General features: G+C 39.4%; 1 protein-coding gene across 1 annotated transcript in view; it reads left to right on the top strand.

Annotated features, from left to right (window-relative positions):
- The window catches only part of LOC117336633 (cytochrome c oxidase assembly protein ctaG-like), a 51,010-nt gene extending 37,316 nt beyond the window's left edge, over positions 1-13,694 (top strand). Inside the window, exon 6 of the mRNA XM_033897245.1 lies at positions 13,004-13,694. Coding sequence (XP_033753136.1) covers positions 13,004-13,156 — 153 coding nt within the window. The 3' untranslated portion in view covers positions 13,157-13,694. The remainder of the gene's footprint in view (positions 1-13,003) is intronic.
- The last annotated feature ends 6,671 nt before the right edge of the window (positions 13,695-20,365 follow it).

The following is a 20,365-nucleotide window of genomic DNA, read 5'->3' as shown; positions in this document are numbered from 1 at the left end:
AAGAAAATTTAACTGATCCTAAGCTGTTGATTCCAACTCTTGATTTAAGAGTTGATGTCTATTCCAGGGATGTTGTGCACAATGTATTCATGTCAGGTGCAAATTTTATTGCTCATTGCCAGTTTAGGATTGACAGAAAGGAATGAAGTGCTACATCATTAAATTAATTTACAACTGAGGAATAACATCAGCTGTCAACGGAAACAATTGACAGCTAAAGACAATTGACAACTTTTATGTTACCTGTGGATCCAGTAGGTCACCAGGTTGTCATTGTTGTGAATGCAATTGATTTAACTCTGATCATAATAGGAGGAATACTTAGCATTATGTAAGCTACTGGGTCATATAAATACATTTCATTTCATCTTACACAGAATAAATTTTATTTTCAGCTTACAAGGAATAAATTTCATTTTCAGCTTACATTGCACAAAATGCCTCTGAGCTTGAAATATTGCAACATTCAAACTTTTTACCATAAACATCTTTAAAAGAAAAGGATTACATCCCATTCCTGATATGTGATCTGTAAGTACCTGTAATGAGTGTTATAGACTTTCCTCATATAAATGACCTTGACCTACTTTTAGAGTCACAAGTGTAAAAGAATGGTCAAGTTTTCAAACAACATAATCTGAAGATCTTTGATCTAGAGAAATCATACTTAAGTGTCATGAAGAGCAAGCAGTATGCAAGTCTGTTTCTTCTCACTGTGTTCAAGTTACTGCTTAAGGTCATCTTTGGTCATGGGCAGGGTCAAAGTTTAACTTTGAAAACAATTGGTAAAAATCTTTTAAGAGTTATCTCCAGTTCCGAAAAATCCAGGGATATGTTATTTGGCCAGCATGTACCTGGTATGGAGCGCTATGAACTTCCCTCATAAAAATGACCTTGACCTTCATTCAAGGTCATAAAAGTTAATTACCCAGGTGTGTTGAAAGCATCAAGCAGCCTTATCTGATGGTTAGATATACATTGCACTGAAACTTTCACATATATATTTTGCATAAGGTCATCATACAAATTATCTTCAGAATGTTATATAAGTAAAACTTCTACTACATGATATTATGTTCCATTTTAAATATTCAGCACATCTATTAATTGTAATTCATAGCTACAAGATATGAACTCTGAATTATGTAAGTGTGTGTGGCTTAGGAGCTCAAGGTGATTCTGATAATATATATGAGTGGCCTACTGGATGTTACTCTTGGAATCCATACTTAAATACACCAGTTTAATTATTTAACCAGCAATCTCAAAAGCTCATCCATCCTTTCTCCAATAAACCCGAGACAGCACATAATTCATATTAGAACATATGTGAAGTTTGTTTTGACTTTTTGCATATATTGTGAAGATGGAAGATATCTCATAATTCATAAAAACAATCACTAACAAAGTACACATGCTATAACTGTATGTCTTCCCGGTTTTCTTGTCAACACAGAACTGGTTTGTTTCCTGTGACTCATGCCAGTCTACATATGCCAGTGGGATTTGAAAAGTAGTCACATCTTTAGAAGAACATTTCTCACTATGAAATTCTCATCAATCACTTAATTGCAGGCTGGAAAATTGAATCATTTCTTGCATCCCTAATCAGATTCATCTTCTGAGTGTTGCCAAGTTTTGTTGAGTCATAGTTGAGAAGATGATTCCTCTGTTTGGCAGTGTTTGATAGACAAGACAAGTCCCTGTGTCTGTCTGTTTTGTAGGCTAGACAAGTCCCTGTGTCTGTCTGTTTTGTAGGCTAGACAAGTCCCTGTGTCTGTCTGTTTTATAGGCTAGACAAGTCCCTGTGTCTGTTGGTTGTGTAGACCTGACATGTCCCTATGCTTGACTGGCTGTGTTTTGTAGACCTGACATCCCTATGTTTGGTTGGCTGTGTTTTGTAGACCTGACATGTCCCTGCGTTTGGCTGGCTGTGGTTTGTAGACCTGACATGTCCCTATGTTTGGCTGGCTGTGTTTGTAGACCTGATATGTCCCTATGGTTTGTAGACCCGACATGTCCCTATGTTTGGTTGGCTGTGTTTTGTAGACCTGACACGTCCCTATGTTTGGTTGGCTGTGTTTTGTAGACCTGTCATGTCCCTATGTTTGGTTGGCTGTGTTTTGTAGACCTGACATGTCCCTGTGTTTGGTTGGCTGTGTTTTGTAGACCTGACATGTCCCTATGTTTGGTTGGCTGTGTTTTGTAGACCTGACATGTCCCTATGTTTGACTGACTGTGTTTTGTAGACCTGACACGTCCCTATGTTTGACTGGCTGTGTTTTGTAGACCTGACATGTCCCTATGTTTGACTGGCTGTGGTTTGTAGACCTGACATGTCCCTTTGTGAAATTTCGCTGGCTGTGTTTTGTAGACCTGACATGTCCCTATGTTTGGTTTGCTGTGTTTTGTAGGCCTGACATGTCCCTGCGTTTGGTTGGCTGTGTTTTGTAGGCATGACATATCCCTATGTTTGGCTGGCTGTGTTTTGTAGACCTGACATGTCCCTATGTTTGGTTGGCTGTGTTTTGTAGACCTGACATGTCCCTATGTTTGGCTGGCTGTGTTGTGTGGACCTGACACGTCCCTATGTTTGGTTGGCTGTGTTGTGTGGACCTGACATGTCTCTATGTTTGGCTGGCTGTGTTTTGTAGACCTGACATGTCCCTATGTTTGGTTGGCTGTGTTTTGTAGACCTGACATGTCCCTTTGTTTGGTTGGTTGTGTTTTGTAGACCTGACATGCCCCTATGTTTGGTTGGCTATGATGTGTAGACCTGACTTGTCCCTATGTTTGGTTGGCTGTGTTTTGTAGACCTGACATGTCCCTATGTTTGGCTGGCTGTGTTTTGTAGACCTGATATGTCCCTATGTTTGACTGGCTGTGTTTTGTAGACCTGACATGTCCCTGTGTTTGACTGGCTGTGTTTTGTAGACCTGACATGTCCCTATGTTTGGTTGGCTGTGTTTTGTAGACCTGATATGTCCCTATGTTTGGTTGGCTGTGTTTTGTAGACCTGACATATCCCTATGTTTGACTGGCTGTGTTTTGTAGACCTGACATGTCCCTATGTTTGGTTGGCTGTGTTTTGTAGACCTGATATGTCCCTATGTTTGGTTGGCTGTGTTTTGTAGACCTGACATGTCCCTATGTTTGGCTGGCTGTGTTTTGTAGACCTGATATGTCCCTATGTTTGACTGGCTGTGTTTTGTAGACCTGACATCCCTATGTTTGGTTGGCTGTGTTTTGTAGGCCTGACATGTCCCTGCGTTTGGCTGGCTGTGGTTTGTAGACCTGACATGTCCCTATGTTTGGCTGGCTGTGTTTGTAGACCTGATATGTCCCTATGGTTTGTAGACCCGACATGTCCCTATGTTTGACTGGCTGTGTTTTGTAGACCTGACATGTCCCTGTGTTTGACTGGCTGTGTTTTGTAGACCTGACATGTCCCTATGTTTGGTTGGCTGTGTTTTGTAGACCTGATATGTCCCTATGTTTGGTTGGCTGTGTTTTGTAGACCTGACATGTCCCTATGTTTGGCTGGCTGTGTTTTGTAGACCTGGTATGTCCCTATGTTTGACTGGCTGTGTTTGATAGCCCAAAGTTTCCTGTATGATAAAGCATTCCTAGTATTTACACACTTTAGTTATAATTAGTAGAAGCGGCATCAAGCCAGCTATATACCAAACATATTTCACAGATGGACAAATTATATACTTGGCTCTTCAGTCCTTAACTTCTAGACAAGAATGTCTCCTAGAATTTACACTGCTACCCTAGTAGGACAAAGTATGTGTTGCCATGGTGACGGAAAACATGATTTTTCTCATAATGTACTCAACTTATCATGACAGACATTATTGTTACAGTGTCAGACAGCTGGAGACTTGTTCTGATTAAGGTGAATGTATCAAAAAATAAAGTAAAAACAGACTTTTGGTGCATGAGAAGAAGTAGAAAGAGTTTTTTGATCAGATAAGTTATATTTAGAATCAATGTACCAAAAAGTATCTTGTAACATTTAATATACGCGGTATTTCACAATCTCTAACAAACTAGATGTTTTACCTGTACCTACCTGGCCTTACCTATATATATATATATATACCTGTATCACATTACACCTGTTACACAGCTCGGAAACACCTGTGCTTTCTACAGCTAGTTTTGATGAAGGATGCAGCGTGCCTATATATAATATATAACTTTGGCGATCTGTAGGGATGTAGTCATAGGTTTATAATGTAACATTTACATTCATGTTGCAGAGGCTGGGTGGCCGAGTGGTTAAGGTGTCCTGACACTTTATCACTGGCCCTCCACCTCTGGGTTGCGAGTTCAAAACCCATGTGGGGCAGTTGCCTGATACTGACCGTATACGTAGGTCGGTGGTTTTTCTCCGGGTACTCCGGTTTTCCTCCACCTCCAAAACCTGGCACGTCCTTAAATGACCTTGGCTGTTTATAGGATGTTAAACAAAATAAACCAAACTAAACAACACATGATGTTGCATTGCCACTATTTAAACTTTGTAAGTTCTGTTCAGGTTATAGTACTATGAACTGAAATGAGTATGAAAATAAATGTAAGATTGATGTAAACCACTAATGCAAGTCACAGCATTTTTGAAATTTAGTTCCAAGTACTAGAACTTGTTTTTGGCAATGTATTAAAGTGTATATGTATGTCACATGTAATATTTATATGTGTCAAATTATTACGAGCATGTATATATGCTGTCACATTGCTCGGAAATTTACATGCTGTACGAGTACCACAAGTTATAATTGATGAGAAAATAATTGACGAAATTTTGAAATTGAATACACAGCAATAGTTTGTAGGTCATATAGGTACAGATGAAGTTTAGAAGGAATTGTCTTGAACAGAACAAAAAGTTACACAAACTGCATCATCATAAAACATTAATAAAATTAATGTAAATAATTAAAAATTCACCTGTGTGTTTTAAAATGTATTAAAATAAGACAATTAGTGTCAATTATTGATTGTTTGATGTCGTGGCTAGACACTAATTAATTATTTAATGTAAACAATGATGTAGCTGAAGTTTTTCCGCTGTATATATATATACAGCTGTAGGAACAGGAAGTAGAGATTTTTTTCCAGTCTTATCATCGGTCATTGTAGATATTACAACTATGTAGTGTTGATTAATTGATACCGCTGAATGGGCTGAAAATGAAGAAGATAAAAATGTAATTACATGAAAAAAAAATTACCATATTTACACTAAAAATATTTGAACCCTGTTTCTTGATAAAAAATGGTATTAAAGTTTTGGGAAGGCTGGCTTACTTGAGAACCATGTAGATTACAATTTTAAAATTTTGAGATTCTGCAAAAGTTAAAAAGAGGGCTTATTTGTAGGGAAGGGTTTATCTTAGGATCGATACGGTAACATCTGAACAAGTTAAGTTGAGTGGTAACGTAAGAACCCCTAACTCCCCAGTCGTGTTTGTGACTTGTATAATTTTTGTGCCAATTAGAAATTTTAAACAAGCATTTACTTTAAGTAATAGGTGTACATGTTATGTGAAAGGTATACTTGTGGCACCCAAACCTCCGCTACCCTATCATGCTCACTCCCAGAAGTGTTAGCAAAACATGCTTTGATACTTAGCTCAATGTTTTGCAAGCGTAAGACAAATTGTGTAGGGAAACAGATGCGTTTTATGAATCACTCTGGGTGTTACCGACTATTTAATGATCTATAACACATAAATCAGGTGTAACCTCTCGTACCACACATGTTTATACAAAATGTCATCATAACGGGGCAAATCAGACGCAAATACATTAAATACTCTCCTCAAGTACAAAACATATTGCAGATGTTAGGGGCGAGATTTTCTTATGATATTGGGTTTGGCTAGGTACTGTTATTTATGGAGAGTTGCTGGCACAAGGAGGTCTGAGAGAGAAAAATAACGACCAGAGTTTGGGTTCAGGTGATAATGTGATGTCTTATGGAGGCAGTAGGGGAAGAGAGTGTGGTCAGGCAGTGTGATTTGGGATGGAGAGTGTGGAGACAGTATGACTGGGGATAGAGAGTATGAAGGCAGTATGACTGGGGATAGAGAGTATGAAGGCAGTATGACTGGGGATAGAGAGTATGTAGACAGTATGACTGGGGATAGAGAGTATGAAGGCAGTATGACTGAAGATAGAGAGTATGAAGGCAGTATGACTGGGGATAGAGAGTATGGAGACAGTATGACTGGGGATAGAGAGTATGGAGACAGTATGACTGAAGATAGAGAGTATGGAGGCAGTATGACTGGGGATAGAGAGTATGGAGACAGTATGACTGGGGATAGAGAGTATGGAGACAGTATGACTGGGGATAGAGAGTATGGAGGCAGTATGACTGGGGATAGAGAGTATGGAGGCAGTATGACTGGGGATGGAGAGTATGAAGGCAGTATGACTGGGGATAGAGAGTATGAAGGCAGTATGACTGGGGATAGAGAGTATGGAGACAGTATGACTTGTGATAGAGAGTATGGAGACAGTATGACTGGATAGAGAGTATGAAGGCAGTATGACTGGGGATAGAGAGTATGCATGGAAACAAATTGTGACTTTTGTAGAATGGCATGGAAAATTATGATTGGGATAAAAAAACAGAAAAAAAGAAAATCCTAGAGAATGAGACTAAAGGAAGAGTAAATAGAGAATGCATGCAGCTGGTATGGATACATATTGGTACATTACATGCTGAATGGTGCAGGATATGGGAAAGGCTGTTGTAGCGCCAAAGGAGAGGGGGCCAGAGGAGAGGGGGCCAAAGGAAAGGGGCCAAATGAGTGGGGGCCAAGGGAGTGGGGGCCATAGGAGTGGGGGTCAAAGGAAAGGGGCCAAATGAGTGGGGGCCAAGGGAGTGGGGGCCATAGGAAAGGGGCCAAAGGAGAGGGGGCCAGAAGAGTGGGGGCCAGAAGAGTTGGGACCAAAGGAGAGGGGGCCAAAGGAGAGGGGGTCAAAGGAGAGGGGGCCAAAGGAGAGGGGGTCAAAGGAGAGGGGGCCCGAGGAGTGGGGGCCCGAGGAGTGGGGGCCATAGGAGAGGGGCCAAATGAGAGGGAGCAAAAGAAGAGGGGCCAAAGGATTGGGGGTCAAAGGAGAGGGAGCAAAAGAAGAGGGGCCAAAGGAGAGGGGGCCAAAGGATTGGGGGTCAAAGGAGAGGGAGCAAAAGAAGAGGGGCCAAAGGAGAGGGGGCCAAATGAGTGGGGGCCAAGGGAGGAAGTCAAAGGAGAGGGGGCCAAAGGAGTGGGAGCCCAGAAGAGTTGGGGCCAGAAGAGTTGGGACAAAAGGAGTGGGGGCCAAAGGAGAGGGGGCCAAAGGAGAGGGGGTCAAAGGCGAGGGGCCCGAGGAGTGGGGGCCAAAGGAGAGGAAGTCAAAGGAGAGGGGGCCAAAGGAGTGGGAGCCAGAAGAGTTGGGGCCAGAAGAGTTGGGACAAAAGGAGTGGGGCCAAAGGAGAGGGGGCCAAAGGAGAGGGGGTCAAAGGAGAGGGGGCCCGAGGAGTGGGGGCCATAGGAGAGGGGCCAAAGGAGAGGGAGCAAAAGGAGAGGGGTCAGGAGGGGGGGCCAAAGGATTGGGGGCCAAGGGAGTGGGGGCCATAGGAAAGGGGCCAAAGGAGAGGGGGTCAAAGGAGAGGGGGCCAAAGGAGTGGGGCCCGAGGAGTGGGGGCCAGAAGAGTGGGGGCCAGAAGAGTTGGGACCAAAGGAGTGGGGGCCAAAGGAGAGGGGGCCCAAAGGAGAGGGGGCCCGAGGAGTGGGGGCCATAGGAGAGGGGTCAAAGGAGAGGGGCTAAAGGAGAGGGGGCGGGCCAAAGGAGAGGCCGCCAAAGGAGTTGGGCCAAAGGAGAGGGGGTCAGAGGAGAGGGGGCCAAAGGAGAGGGACCAAAGGAGAGGGGGCCAAAGGAGTGGGCCAGAGGAGAGGGGGCCAAAGGAGAAGGGCCAAAGGAGAGGGGACCAAAGGTGAGGGGGTCGGGCCAAAGGAGAGGGGGCCAAATGAGAGAGGGCCAGAGGAGAGGGCCATTGTCAGCTGACTAGTATAACAGAAATGTACACCAGCTCCTTATAAGATAGATAAAACCTAGCTTCACTAGAAACTCTGATGTTAGCAGAGTTTGTGGTGTTCAGTATCATTGGAAATCAACTGTTTGACAAATTGTTTTTGATACAGACACAGACACAAAGTATTGTCTTATTGGACAGAAATTTCTGGGGTCAGGTGTTCCTTTACAATCTTACATTATCAGATACAGACGTAGATAATACTAGCCAGCCGCCACAAACCCTGAAATTGTTTCTGTGTTAGGCAATTTTAGATATACAGCTGGTATGGTTCAAACTTCAACTTGCATACACCATATATCATAGTGTGAAAGGTTCAGGCTTTCAATCACAATGTCTATATTTGTGTCCTAGCGGCTTAATTCGTTCCTGTGGCACATAATTGAAAACCATAAAAATGTAACGGAACTTTGAAAGGCACCAAAGGCATTTTTGACAGACTGTTAATAATTTGACATTTTCTTGGATGAAAAACTCTTTTTATTTCATAAAACTCCACACTATAATAGAGCATTCTACTGTAAAATCTTGTATTCAATTAGATTGTATTATACAAATTTTTTTTTTTTCATATTTTGTTTGAATTTTTTTCAATAATTGCTCTAACAAGCCTTGGAATAGTACCAACGTGTTAAAGAGACAAATTAGATGATTTGAGATGTATTCGGTGTCATAATTACCGTCATAATTGGTGTGTGTTTGATATGTATTCTTCATAAAAAAATCCCTGTCAAGATTTTGTATGATAGATATCAATGATTATATTCTTAAAAATTACCCATATATTCTTGTCATGAAAGGTTGAAAGTTAATATACATATAATATATGTATTCATAATTTAATTTGAGAAACTGAAAGAAGAATTTGAAAAATAAATTAATAGCTTGCTTAACAATCAAAGACCTGTATAAAGGACAATGTGTACGTGCTGTCCTTGTAGATTTGGAGACCACTGCGGGGGTAAACTGGGGAAAATGTGTGGCTTAAGGCAAAATTTGTATTCTCAATGGAGGCAGATGTTGTTTGGGCTGCCATATAGGGTACAGAGTTTTCCTGATTTCGCTCTGATACTTTTTAATATATAAATAGAAGGGCTCTTTGTGGGGCAATGTAAGATTTGACCTTTGGGTCAACACCAGGCTTTTGGTCCCGTACCCCCTTTCACGTACCCCCTTTCACGTAGAGACACGATTTTCACCTATTTCCTTTCTCCCTCGGCCCAATACTACCTGTCGTGTAAAAACTTCAGGTGTAGAATTTAAGTCATCATCAGCTATTTTCACCACGGATGTTGACTTGTTCAAGGTCAAATCTCCACCACCAAGGTCAACTTATACAACACTACAATATTTGTGTAATATAACACACCAGTTCCCCTGTGTCTGATCTGTCAGATCGGAGTTAATGTACATGTCATTTCTGAAAACCAGATCTTACTGTGCCTTCAGATAAAATATTTTGACATTTGGTTATTAGTGATATGGACTTTAAGGCTGATAAATATCTGCTGTAGCGAACATGTTGTGCTGTTAAACACTTTCAATATGTTGACCCATTAAGGTGACTAAGAGTGGGTATCGGATTGTACAAGTTACATTCCACCTCGGGGAGGCTGAGAGTTCAGTGTGAAATGGTGAAAAACATATGGAACCACTAAGCCGTTCCTCATACATATAGCTTTATACAACTTCAAACAAACATTTATTTAAAGTGTGTAACTCAATCTTTTCACTGGATCAGTTTTGACCTTCTATACAATGTAAATAAGAAATGCTCTCAAATTCACCCAATTTCCCAAACTCATTCATACTACAAACTAATGTGCTAAAAAATATACTACAATACCCATCAGCCCATCAGAACTTCTACGGTTGACTGATTTAAGTAAAAACATGTTTCCGTGGCGATTAAAGTTTACATTTGTTACTTTCAGCCATTGTGTCTTGACTGAATTGTTTGTGTTTACAAAGCATTACCCACGCTGGGGTTACACGATTCAGCAAGGTGATAATTGTCTCCAATTTGTGAGGTATTTAGGTCACAGCTTCTTCTTGAGGATGATCGGTCAAGTGTGATGTGACACTTTGGAGAAAAAGAGAGAGCGTGGGATCTACCCACTGAAGGGTTAAGATATGGACTATCTCTCCCATAATAAAAGATTTTGTAGGCACCCTATAATAACAGCACCTATAGCTAGTATTTTGGAGCCCAGTCAAAACAACATCTTGAGCAAGTTTCATCAATAGGATAAGATCGTCTACCAAGATTTTTCCCTTTCTGTAATGCTTTCATATAGAAATTTTAAGTTCAGGAATTTTCATATGTTGATGAAACTGAGGCCTGATATCTGCTGTAATTGAAGTATTTAGGACATTGATGAAACTGAGGCTGATATCTTGTGTAATTGAAGTATTGAGGACATTGATGAAACTGAGGCTGGATATCTGCTGTATTTGAAGTATTTAGGACATTGATGAAACTGAGGCTGATATCTGCTGTAATTGAAGTATTTAGGATACTGATGAAACTGAGGCCGGATATCTGCTGTAATTGAAGTATTTAGGATATTGATGAAACTGAGGAAATGAAATCTGGTATCAGGTTGATGAAAGTATTTAGGGTTAGAATTTCAATCACTTTTTTAACCACCTGGATGCATGTTAACTGGAATCTAAATACAGACACCATGAAGCCAATTTGTGTTTTCTTGATCTGAGTTAGTTTGGGGCAATTTTCGGTGTCATGAAACTGTAAACTTTATTTAGTATACTGTGGTGTTGCTTTATTTTGGTATATCCTGGTGTTTTAACCGAAACCTTATCTTCCTGGGCTCCAGTTTCCTTTACTAAGGTTTTTTTGCAGCTAACATCACTGTTCATGTCAGAATCAATTAAAGGGCTTGCTCTAAACTATGGCCTGACAATATCAACTCAAGAGTTTTAATTAGTCCTGTCAATCTCCTTCACATGGGACAATTAGACAGCTACATATATACTTCACTGATATAGTTTACTGGATGAGAGTCATTTTGAATTGTAACCATAAAATTTATTGAATCCAAAAAAGGTCCTGTCCTTATTAAGTTTATTTAGTAAATCGGTAAAAGGTTGCTGAACTGCAGTAGGAAATGTAGGGTTTTTCTCACTAGTTTGGGAAGGGCCCTATTTTGTCATTTTGGGAAATCAATTCAATTGGTTAATTGGGTAAGAATTTTCAGGAGTAAAGTGCATATTTTGGGAAGTTGGCCACAATATGAAATAATTTGAATTGGGAATGGAGCCCATTAACAGCCCCAAAAAGCCCCCCAGAAAAAGCCCTGAAATCAGTGGTGACAAAATAGTACTAGATTGTCTATGGTAAAGGGTGGGGACAAGAAGGGGGGATTTAAAAAAATTCATGTTATCACAGATAATTTATACTTAATTGATATTTTCAATAATTTGTTATTTATATTAAATGATTTCATTTTAAATGGAAACAATACAGTGCAAATATGTTATATAATCATTATGAACAAAAACAATATATTGTAGATGTATATTAATTACAGGATTGCGTTTTTGGCCAGTCTATATTTTACACACTGTAGCTACATTGTATCCAATTATGTCATCAAGGATTGCATTCTGAATCTTGCAGATGTTTATTTGTTTTTTACATCTTTGAGTGCAACGTTAAAAACTATCAGATGTTCCCGACAACATAATTTGATAAGAATGAGAGCATAATCCACCAAAACTAGCTGTCTTAAAGCGTGGAACATCACAAAATGTCACCGTGCAGAACCTCACAAAGGACCCATGTTTGTCATAGTTGTTAAGTCACAGCCCATTCCATCGGGATTACTCGGGGTCGACCCCTTAATGTACATTTTTTCGGGTTTTTTTTTCACTGTACATATGTAAATGCTTATCCATAGTTTGTGACTAAGCTTTCCAATATGATTCATCGTCCCAATTTTTTTTTCTGGTTAGAAATGTTGAAGGAAGTGTAGAATGGCTATCATTCCATAGAAAAAAGGAAGTTTCCTCAAACCTGCTGATTTCTAGGTTTTAATTTGACTGGATGGGCTGTCTGTGTAAATGAGTCATACTCCGATAACACAAACCACAGACAAAACTAGGCTTGGAACCTTAGGCTTGGTGTGGCCCGAAATACTCGAAGTAGACTTTTTATGAAATGTATATCAGGCTGGAAAACCCATCACAAAAACGGTTCATTCTGAAATTTCAAAAGATTTGATATGTTTTACAACTGCTCGGTGATGTACAGAGATTATTTAGAAGGGTTTTTCATACGAGTTACATGTATATTGAGAGGCAGTTTAATTTGCAGCCTCTGTGTCATTTTTGAAGTTATTGCAGTTTAAAAATTAGGGAGTATATTACCTTTGTTTTATTCTCTAAGTTATTGTTCCAACACGGTCTGTTTACTGTACAAATTATCTAACAAACAAACCCTAGTATTAAAAGTAAGTTGTTAGGAAATTAGTTTACGAACGTCTGAAAAGAGATATAAATAAAAAACCTTTAATTACAGCCATGGAATTTTAAAAAACACAATTGTATTTATCTGCAAATAAGTCCTGCTCACAAATAAGTCCTGTTCACAAATAAGCCTGTGCTCACAAATAAGTCCCTTTAGTAAACTATAAGTATTTCACAAATAAGTCCTCCCAAACTTTAATACATAATTTTTACACTAATTGAGGGGGCTTAGTTGAGGATAAATACGGTACTCAATTTTAACACTAATGGAGGGGGCTTATTTAAGGATAAATATGGTACTCAATTTTTACACTAAAGGAGGGGGCTTATTTGAGGATAAATACGGTACTCAATTTTTTACACTAAAGAAGAGGATTATATGAGAATAAAGACAGTAAGATGTTTTTTCTTTATTTCCAGGTGGATCTTCCGGTGTTTTTCTACATAGATCCGGAGTTCCATGAAGATCCGTTCCTGGCTGACTGTACAAATGTTGTTCTCTCCTACACATTCTTCCAGGCCAAACCAGGACTCCACCTACCTCTGCCTGGCTTTCATTCTGGCAAATCTTGACCATGGGTCAAATGAGACATTTTTCACCTCACTTGGGTAAATTGAACATTTCACTGTCCACTGAAGGCCAGGTTACAGACTCTTCAGTGTTCCTTCATGGCTGTATATACCTGGTTTGACCACTGGTATGACTGGTCTGGACACTTCATAGTGGTCAGAGTACTGCTTTGCTTTTAAATGCAGATCTTGCATATTCATTTCTGAAAACATGATATCCTGCAACTATAAAAAATAAAAAAATAAAAAAAAAAAATAAAAATATTGGAAAATGCATACAGAAATGAATTTGTGGATTTTGAAAGTCATATAGATATGATATAAATAAAGTGACTCCTGTCCAATTGAACACCTGAGTTCTACCCTACCTGATATTCAGGTTTTTCTTTTTATCTCAATCTTCAGATAAGCTACCAAATAATATATTTGTATAATGCCACTAATTCAAACCACAGTGTCAGATTGGGCAGGTTTCACTGTAAAATAGATGATAGAAATGCACTCTGTGATTATGTAAATAAACTGATTTATTGGAAAAACCGTTCTTGTGTATACATCTATTTAACTCAACATAGAACAATAATCTAATGAGAAAATGGTCAGCGGTCTGTAATAAGACAATGGTCAGTAGTCTGTAATAAGACAATGGTCAGCAGTCTGTAATAAGACAATGGTCAGCAGTCAATAAGACAATGGTCAGAAGTCTGTAATGAGACATTGGTCAGCAGTCTGTAATGAGACAATGGTCAGCAGTCTGTAATGAGACAATGGTCAGCAGTCTGTAATGAGACACTGGTCAGCAGTCTGTAATGAGACACTGGTCAGCAGTCAATAAGACAATGGTCAGAAGTCTGTAATGAGACATTGGTCAGCAGTCTGTAATGAGACAATGGTCAGCAGTCTGTAATGAGACAATGTAATAAGACATTGGTCAGCAGTCTGTAATGAGACGATGGTCAGAAGTCTAATGAGACAATGGTCAGCAGTCTGTAATGAGACAATAGTCAGCAGTCTGTAATGAAACATTGGTCAGCAGTCTGTAATGAAACAATGGTCAGAAGTCTGTAATGAGACAATGGTCAGCAGTCTGTAATAAGACACTGGTCAGCAGTCTGTAGTAAGACAATGGTCAGCAGTCTGTAATGAGACAATGGTCAGCAGTCAGTAATGAGGCAATGGTCAGCAGTCTGTAATGAGACAATGGTCAGCAGTCTGTAATAAGATAATGGTCAGCAGTCAGTAATGAGACAATGGTCAGCAGTCTGTAATGAGGCAATGGTCAGCAGTCTGTAATGAGGCAATGGTCAGCAGTCTGTTATCAGACAATGGTCAGCAGTCTGTAATGAGACAATGGTCAGCAGTCTGTAATAAGATAATGGTCAGCAGTCAGTAATGAGACAATGGTCAGCAGTCTGTAATGAGACAATGGTCAGCAGTCTGTAATGAGACAATAGTCAGCAGTCTGTAATGAGACAATGGTCAGCAGTCTGTAATGAGACACTGGTCAGCAGTCTGTAATGAGACATTGGTCAGCAGTCTGTAATGAGACAATGGTCAGCAGTCAGTATTGAGACATTGGTCAGCAGTCTGTAATGAGACAATGGTCAGCAGTCAATAATGAGACAATGGTCAGCAGTCTGTAATGAGACGATGGTCAGCAGTCTGTAATGAGACATTGGTCAGCAGTCTGTAATGAGACAATGATCAGCAGTCAATAAGACAATGGTCAGCAGTCTGTAATGAGACGATGGTCAGAAGTCTAATGAGACAATGGTCAGCAGTCTGTAATGAGACAATGGTCAGCAGTCTGTAATGAGACAATGGTCAGTAGTCTAATAAGACAATGGTCAGCAGTCTGTAATAAGACAATGGTCAGCAGTCTGTAATGAGACAATGGTCAGCAGTCTGTAATGAGACAGTGGTCAGCAGTCTGTATTGAGACAATGGTCAGCAGTCTGTAATGATACAATGGTCAGCAGTCTGTAATGAGACAATGGTCAGCAGTCTGTAATGAGACTATGGTCAGCAGTCTGTAATGAGACAATGGCCAGTAGTCAATAATAAGGCAATGGTCAGAAGTCAGTAATGAGACAATGGTCAGCAGTCAGTAATGAGACACTGGTCAGCAGTCTGTAATGAGACAATAGCCAGTAGTCAATAATAAGGCAATGGTCAGAAGTCAGTAATGAGACACTGGTCAGCAGTCTGTAGTAAGACAATGGTCAGCAGTCAATAAGACAATGGTCAGCAGTCAATAAGACAATGGTCAGCAGTCTGTAATGAGACAATGGTCAGCAGTCTGTAATGAGACAATGGCCAGTAGTCTGTATTGAGACAATGGTCAGCAGTCAATAAGACAATGGGCAACAGTCTGTAATGAGACAATGGTCAGCAGTCTGTAATGAGACAATGGTCAGCAGTCTGTAATGACACAATGGTCAGCAGTCTGTAATGAGACAATGGTCAGCAGTCTGTAATGAGACAATGGTCAGCAGTCTGTAATGAGACAATGGTCAGCAGTCTGTAATGACACAATGGTCAGCAGTCTGTAATGAGACAATGGTCAGCAGTCTGTAATGAGACAATGGTCAGCAGTCTGTAATGAGACAATGGTCAGCAGTCAGTATTGAGACAACCACCTTTTTTGAGTGGAATGACCTTAACAGGTTTAGCAAAATGTCAAAACTATTATTAATAAGTAGACATCAAAATGTTAATTATTACAAAAACTAAACAATGCTTACAATTCCATCTGTCATGAGAGTGTATCATTTACTGCTCAAATGTCATTTCATCCCATAAAAAGAGTGAATTTAAAAAAAAAATGCTTACATGAAGTTTTGACGGAAACACACAACAATGACCTCACAGATATCAATTCTCTGGCGGAAGTAAGTGGTGCAGGACTTCCTGTCAACAGGAAGAGAGCCGTTGGACTGATAGAGTACATTTCCTGTGGACTAATACAGACGGAATTTCCAGTCTGATTTATAAACACGTCAAGCAAACTCTGAATATAACTAAAATGTATCTACACTTTTTATCCTCATGCTTTGAGTATTGTAGGGAAAATAGACTGATGACTTCAGAAATCTTGCTAAAAAATACTCATGACCACCTGACTGGTCATCTTGACCCCTTGAATTTAAACCATGCAATCCAGTTGCTAATTTTCCTGTTATCTTAGAGAACTATTGGGGCAACGTAAACGTCGTTGGCCCTTCAATCATTTGCTATAGAAACCTTCCATGCTATTTGTAAATAGAATAGTATTCATAAGTAACTGGTTCCTGAAGATCATATTTTTTTCACGCAAAACTTCTAGTGTGACTTCGTCTGTTTGTCTAAGACAAACTCACATGTTTAATTATATTTTAAGATGATTCTGGAAATCGGTTTGACTGGAAAGAGATCAGACAAAGGTCATTTTTAATACGGGTACGGTTTCAATGTGGGGTTTTTTTATAGTCAAAATGGCCACACCACACCTTAAAGTAGTTCGACCTTGCGGCGTGACAAAATATTGCGTCCCTGTTGCGGTGAGCGTGAGTCACACGTGCGGTCACCGTGTCGCTACTTTTATTATTACGGGTTCAATAATTACATATGAATCACGAGGTTTGAGAAGTTCCTTCCTGACAGGATAGTATATATTGAGTTATATTATTGACAGTCTTTCCGGCCCGGTATCGAGGATATTGACGATATCGTGACACAACAATTGACGAGTCGGACGCGGTGAATGCCTGGCTACAGTCCGTGTTGTTAACCCGATTTTCACTCTTTCCTGACCGCCATTCCATACTCTGCCTCACGTGACTATGGCCGTGTGGACGTAAACCTCGTATAAACAAACAAACAAATAAAAACAAACCAACGATGTGACTACGTACATAATAATAACACAAACGAGACTGAAATCTCTTAAAAAAAAGATACCGTATTTGTTATTTTTTTTGTATCACAGGGACTTTGCACCACAGTATGTATAGTGTGTATTATAGGGACCGTAGGGTTGAGAAGTTGTGCCAAGTCCCTGTGGTTGACATTGGTATCATTAGGTAGCACACCACAGAAAGATTGCCTGGCCATGGGTGATTTTTTGTTAAGCAAATAACTCCTGTATTATGATATGCATAACAAATGAAAAAAAGTAAATGTACACAATAATTGGTATATTCCTTATGAAGTAGTACATACAGGCTTCACATTTGTTAAAACTAAAATAAATAAATTGGTTCCGGATGTTAAATTTCCGGATTTTCCGAAAGAGTGTTTACACAGGAAATTTAGTTTTGTCTACATCGAAAAATTGTGGCTCATAAGGTAAGATAGCGGGAAAACTTGATGTACAACATATGTCAAAACAAGATTAATTCTGTCTTTGGGATAGAGATATATGATTTCAAATAGGTTTCAGAAAAAAAATACCGTGGTATTCACAGGTCTGAAAAACATAGAAAAAATAAGTTTACTTATCCTTCAGAGCTGTATTAAAATTGCAAATGTTGTATAGACTACAAATATATATACTTTATTATAGATAATATGAAGGGTTAACTGGCAATGTTTACATATCTAAAACATGTGACATATTTTTCAGAATCGGACATTTTTACTGTACACTGCTTCCTTAGAACAGTAAGGTAAGTAGCCCGGATGTATGACACTGTGACTCACGATGTTATTAACATTCATGTTATGTGTTGACAATGGTATAACAGATTACAATCCGCAGGTGATTGCAAAATTATGATTAATACATCAACCAACAGATGTCCGACAGTCTGCTTTGTTTCTGTCAATTATTCATAATCATTAAGGGAGCCAGTGTTCATTATAATGTAATTACCTTTGAAGTTTTAAGTAGCCAAGTGATAATTAATATAGTTCTGTGATGTATTTCGGTGTCCGGTTATGGGAAGAGCTATTCACACACTGGAAATGGTTCGGTTCGTCAGCATACTAATGATCAGGGACTCTTTCGACAAACGTAGGTATCGCCAAAATTATATATACGTGTATATAAAAACAAAAACCAAAAAACCTTTGGACACGAATAAAAATCGTCCAGATTTTAGGAGGTTGTTTTAAATTAAAAAATATTGAAATACAAAGTATAGGAATATCGGGAACTACAGAAGGTTAAATATTTGGACCTGTGTAGAAATCGTCCAAAAAATTATGGGGTTATTTTATTTATTTATTTATTATTTTTTGCACAAATGTAGAAAATGACCACAAGTATTAGAGGATCGCTTAAGTCAAGAAGTCCGATTTAAAGTGTTATTCATTGTCAAAATCTGTCATTGTTGATCGTTTATAAACATTAAGATATTCGTTCTAAGATCAAAGAGACGCTCTGTCCGATAACGTTGATGAACGGGCATCTTCTCAGTTAATGTTCCTGATAGTTTTTAGTTTCATCAGATAAAACAGAAATGTCAAATTGGCTTTAAATATTGGTGTAGTAGATTAAGACAGCCGGTGGATGAGGAAAGGTGATAGTGTCTTCTGCACGTGCCAAATCCTTTATCTTATTTGTTTTTGTCAATAAACCTATCGAGATTTCTCATATCAATAGTTTGTGGTGTATGTTTTGGTTCTGAAGAAGATTCCATCTAACTCTGCTGGTTTCCTACTCGCTATAAACAGATCGTCCAATCAGTGAAGTCCGAGAGGAGTCAGCGTCCGTTAGAACAATTCATGTCCCGTTTCCACGAGGTCAACGTGTCCGCTGATTTAGACATCAAAATTGCTCCCCAAAATTTTAGGTTAATGTAAGTTAAAACAATGTTCTATCGCATGGAAGCTTCTTATCTCGACAAAGACTGAGTACGTGAAACCCGTATATCGACTAAGATATAAAGATACGTAACGCCTCGTTATCTCGACCAAAACTATGGGATGATAATTATATCCGGGTCTTCTCTCCACTTCGTGATCAAACGATATACAATTGCCGTACTAGCCCCTGTGCCCGTAGAGCAGTCGGCGTTTAATCAAAATTTCATGTCATACGTAACAGTACATAATATCTGCAGCCTGTTGATATACAAGAATATGCTTATATAGCACATATACTTCAATAGCCCTCTCGTTCTTTCCAAAAATTCATTCGCCATCTACAACTTAACCTGCCGCCCAGAAAAAAACCGGCAATAAATATCGCCGGAAATCTGTGTCCGGTTTGGCTGGAACTACTAATGTATCTCCCAACTGCAGGATAGTCTAGGCGTAACGCTGGACCTGCGTTAGACATACAAAAATAAACAAAAATGTGCGAAAACACCTACCTAAGCACGTCGGCGATATCAGTTATCCCTAATTGTAACCATAAATTCGATCTATCTCTGTAGATTTATTATCACAAAAAAAAAAACCCATACGTCCGCACGGCTAGAGAATGACCACCTCTGCTCTCCACCCGACACACGTGTACCCGCCTGCACGTGCTACTTGCTCCCACGTGCCGATAAGACAAATAAATCCCGCCTTTTCTGCTAGAACCGCGGGATTATTTGATTATCTCAACTCAGATAGGGTATTGTAATAATGAACAGACAAGATAGGATATCGGTAAACGTATGTTCTCTTTTTTTATTCCAACAAAGGGATTGTTATCACGAGATAACCTATCACGTTATATCGACTAAGACAAGGAAGGGATTAGAATTCCGGGCGTTCAAACTTTTCATTCTCGACCAGCTTAATTTAGTCAGATCATTTTTAAGCTTAGCAGATCTTGAGTAACATCCGGGTATTTTATCAATGCGTCTCGTGACTGAGCTGTGCTAACATGGAGCTGATGGTTTAAAGTTCAATGTACATAAAAATCGAGTGTTCTCGACAGCTGAATCTACAATCATTTTGACTTAAATCAAATTACGTCGCGCAACACGTTTTAAACTTCCGTATTCAAGTTGTAGGAATTAAGAACAGCTCAATATAATCTGGTGTGCATTGATCTATTTTGGCGAGTTTTATGTGCAAAAGGGGATTTTTCAGACAATCTTGCTAGCTCAGACTGATGGGCGTTTCCCTTTAGGCCTAACAGCGGGAGAAAGTGGTGGGTCGCGAGTTCGAGTCCCAGTGTCGACAGGATAATTGTACATGTAGCCGCTTTGCACCATATAACATTCTCCATGAAACGGTTACTCTTTGATTTTCTTTTGTGTGTGTGTGTTTCATAAATAATGAATAAGTTTGGTA

The sequence above is a fragment of the Pecten maximus genome, chromosome 1 (genome assembly GCF_902652985.1).
Source record: "Pecten maximus chromosome 1, xPecMax1.1, whole genome shotgun sequence".
In the NCBI taxonomy this organism is placed as follows: Eukaryota; Metazoa; Mollusca; class Bivalvia; order Pectinida; family Pectinidae; genus Pecten; species Pecten maximus.
The sequence above is the reverse complement of the archived record's forward strand: the minus strand, read 5'-3'. Positions and strand labels throughout refer to the sequence as shown.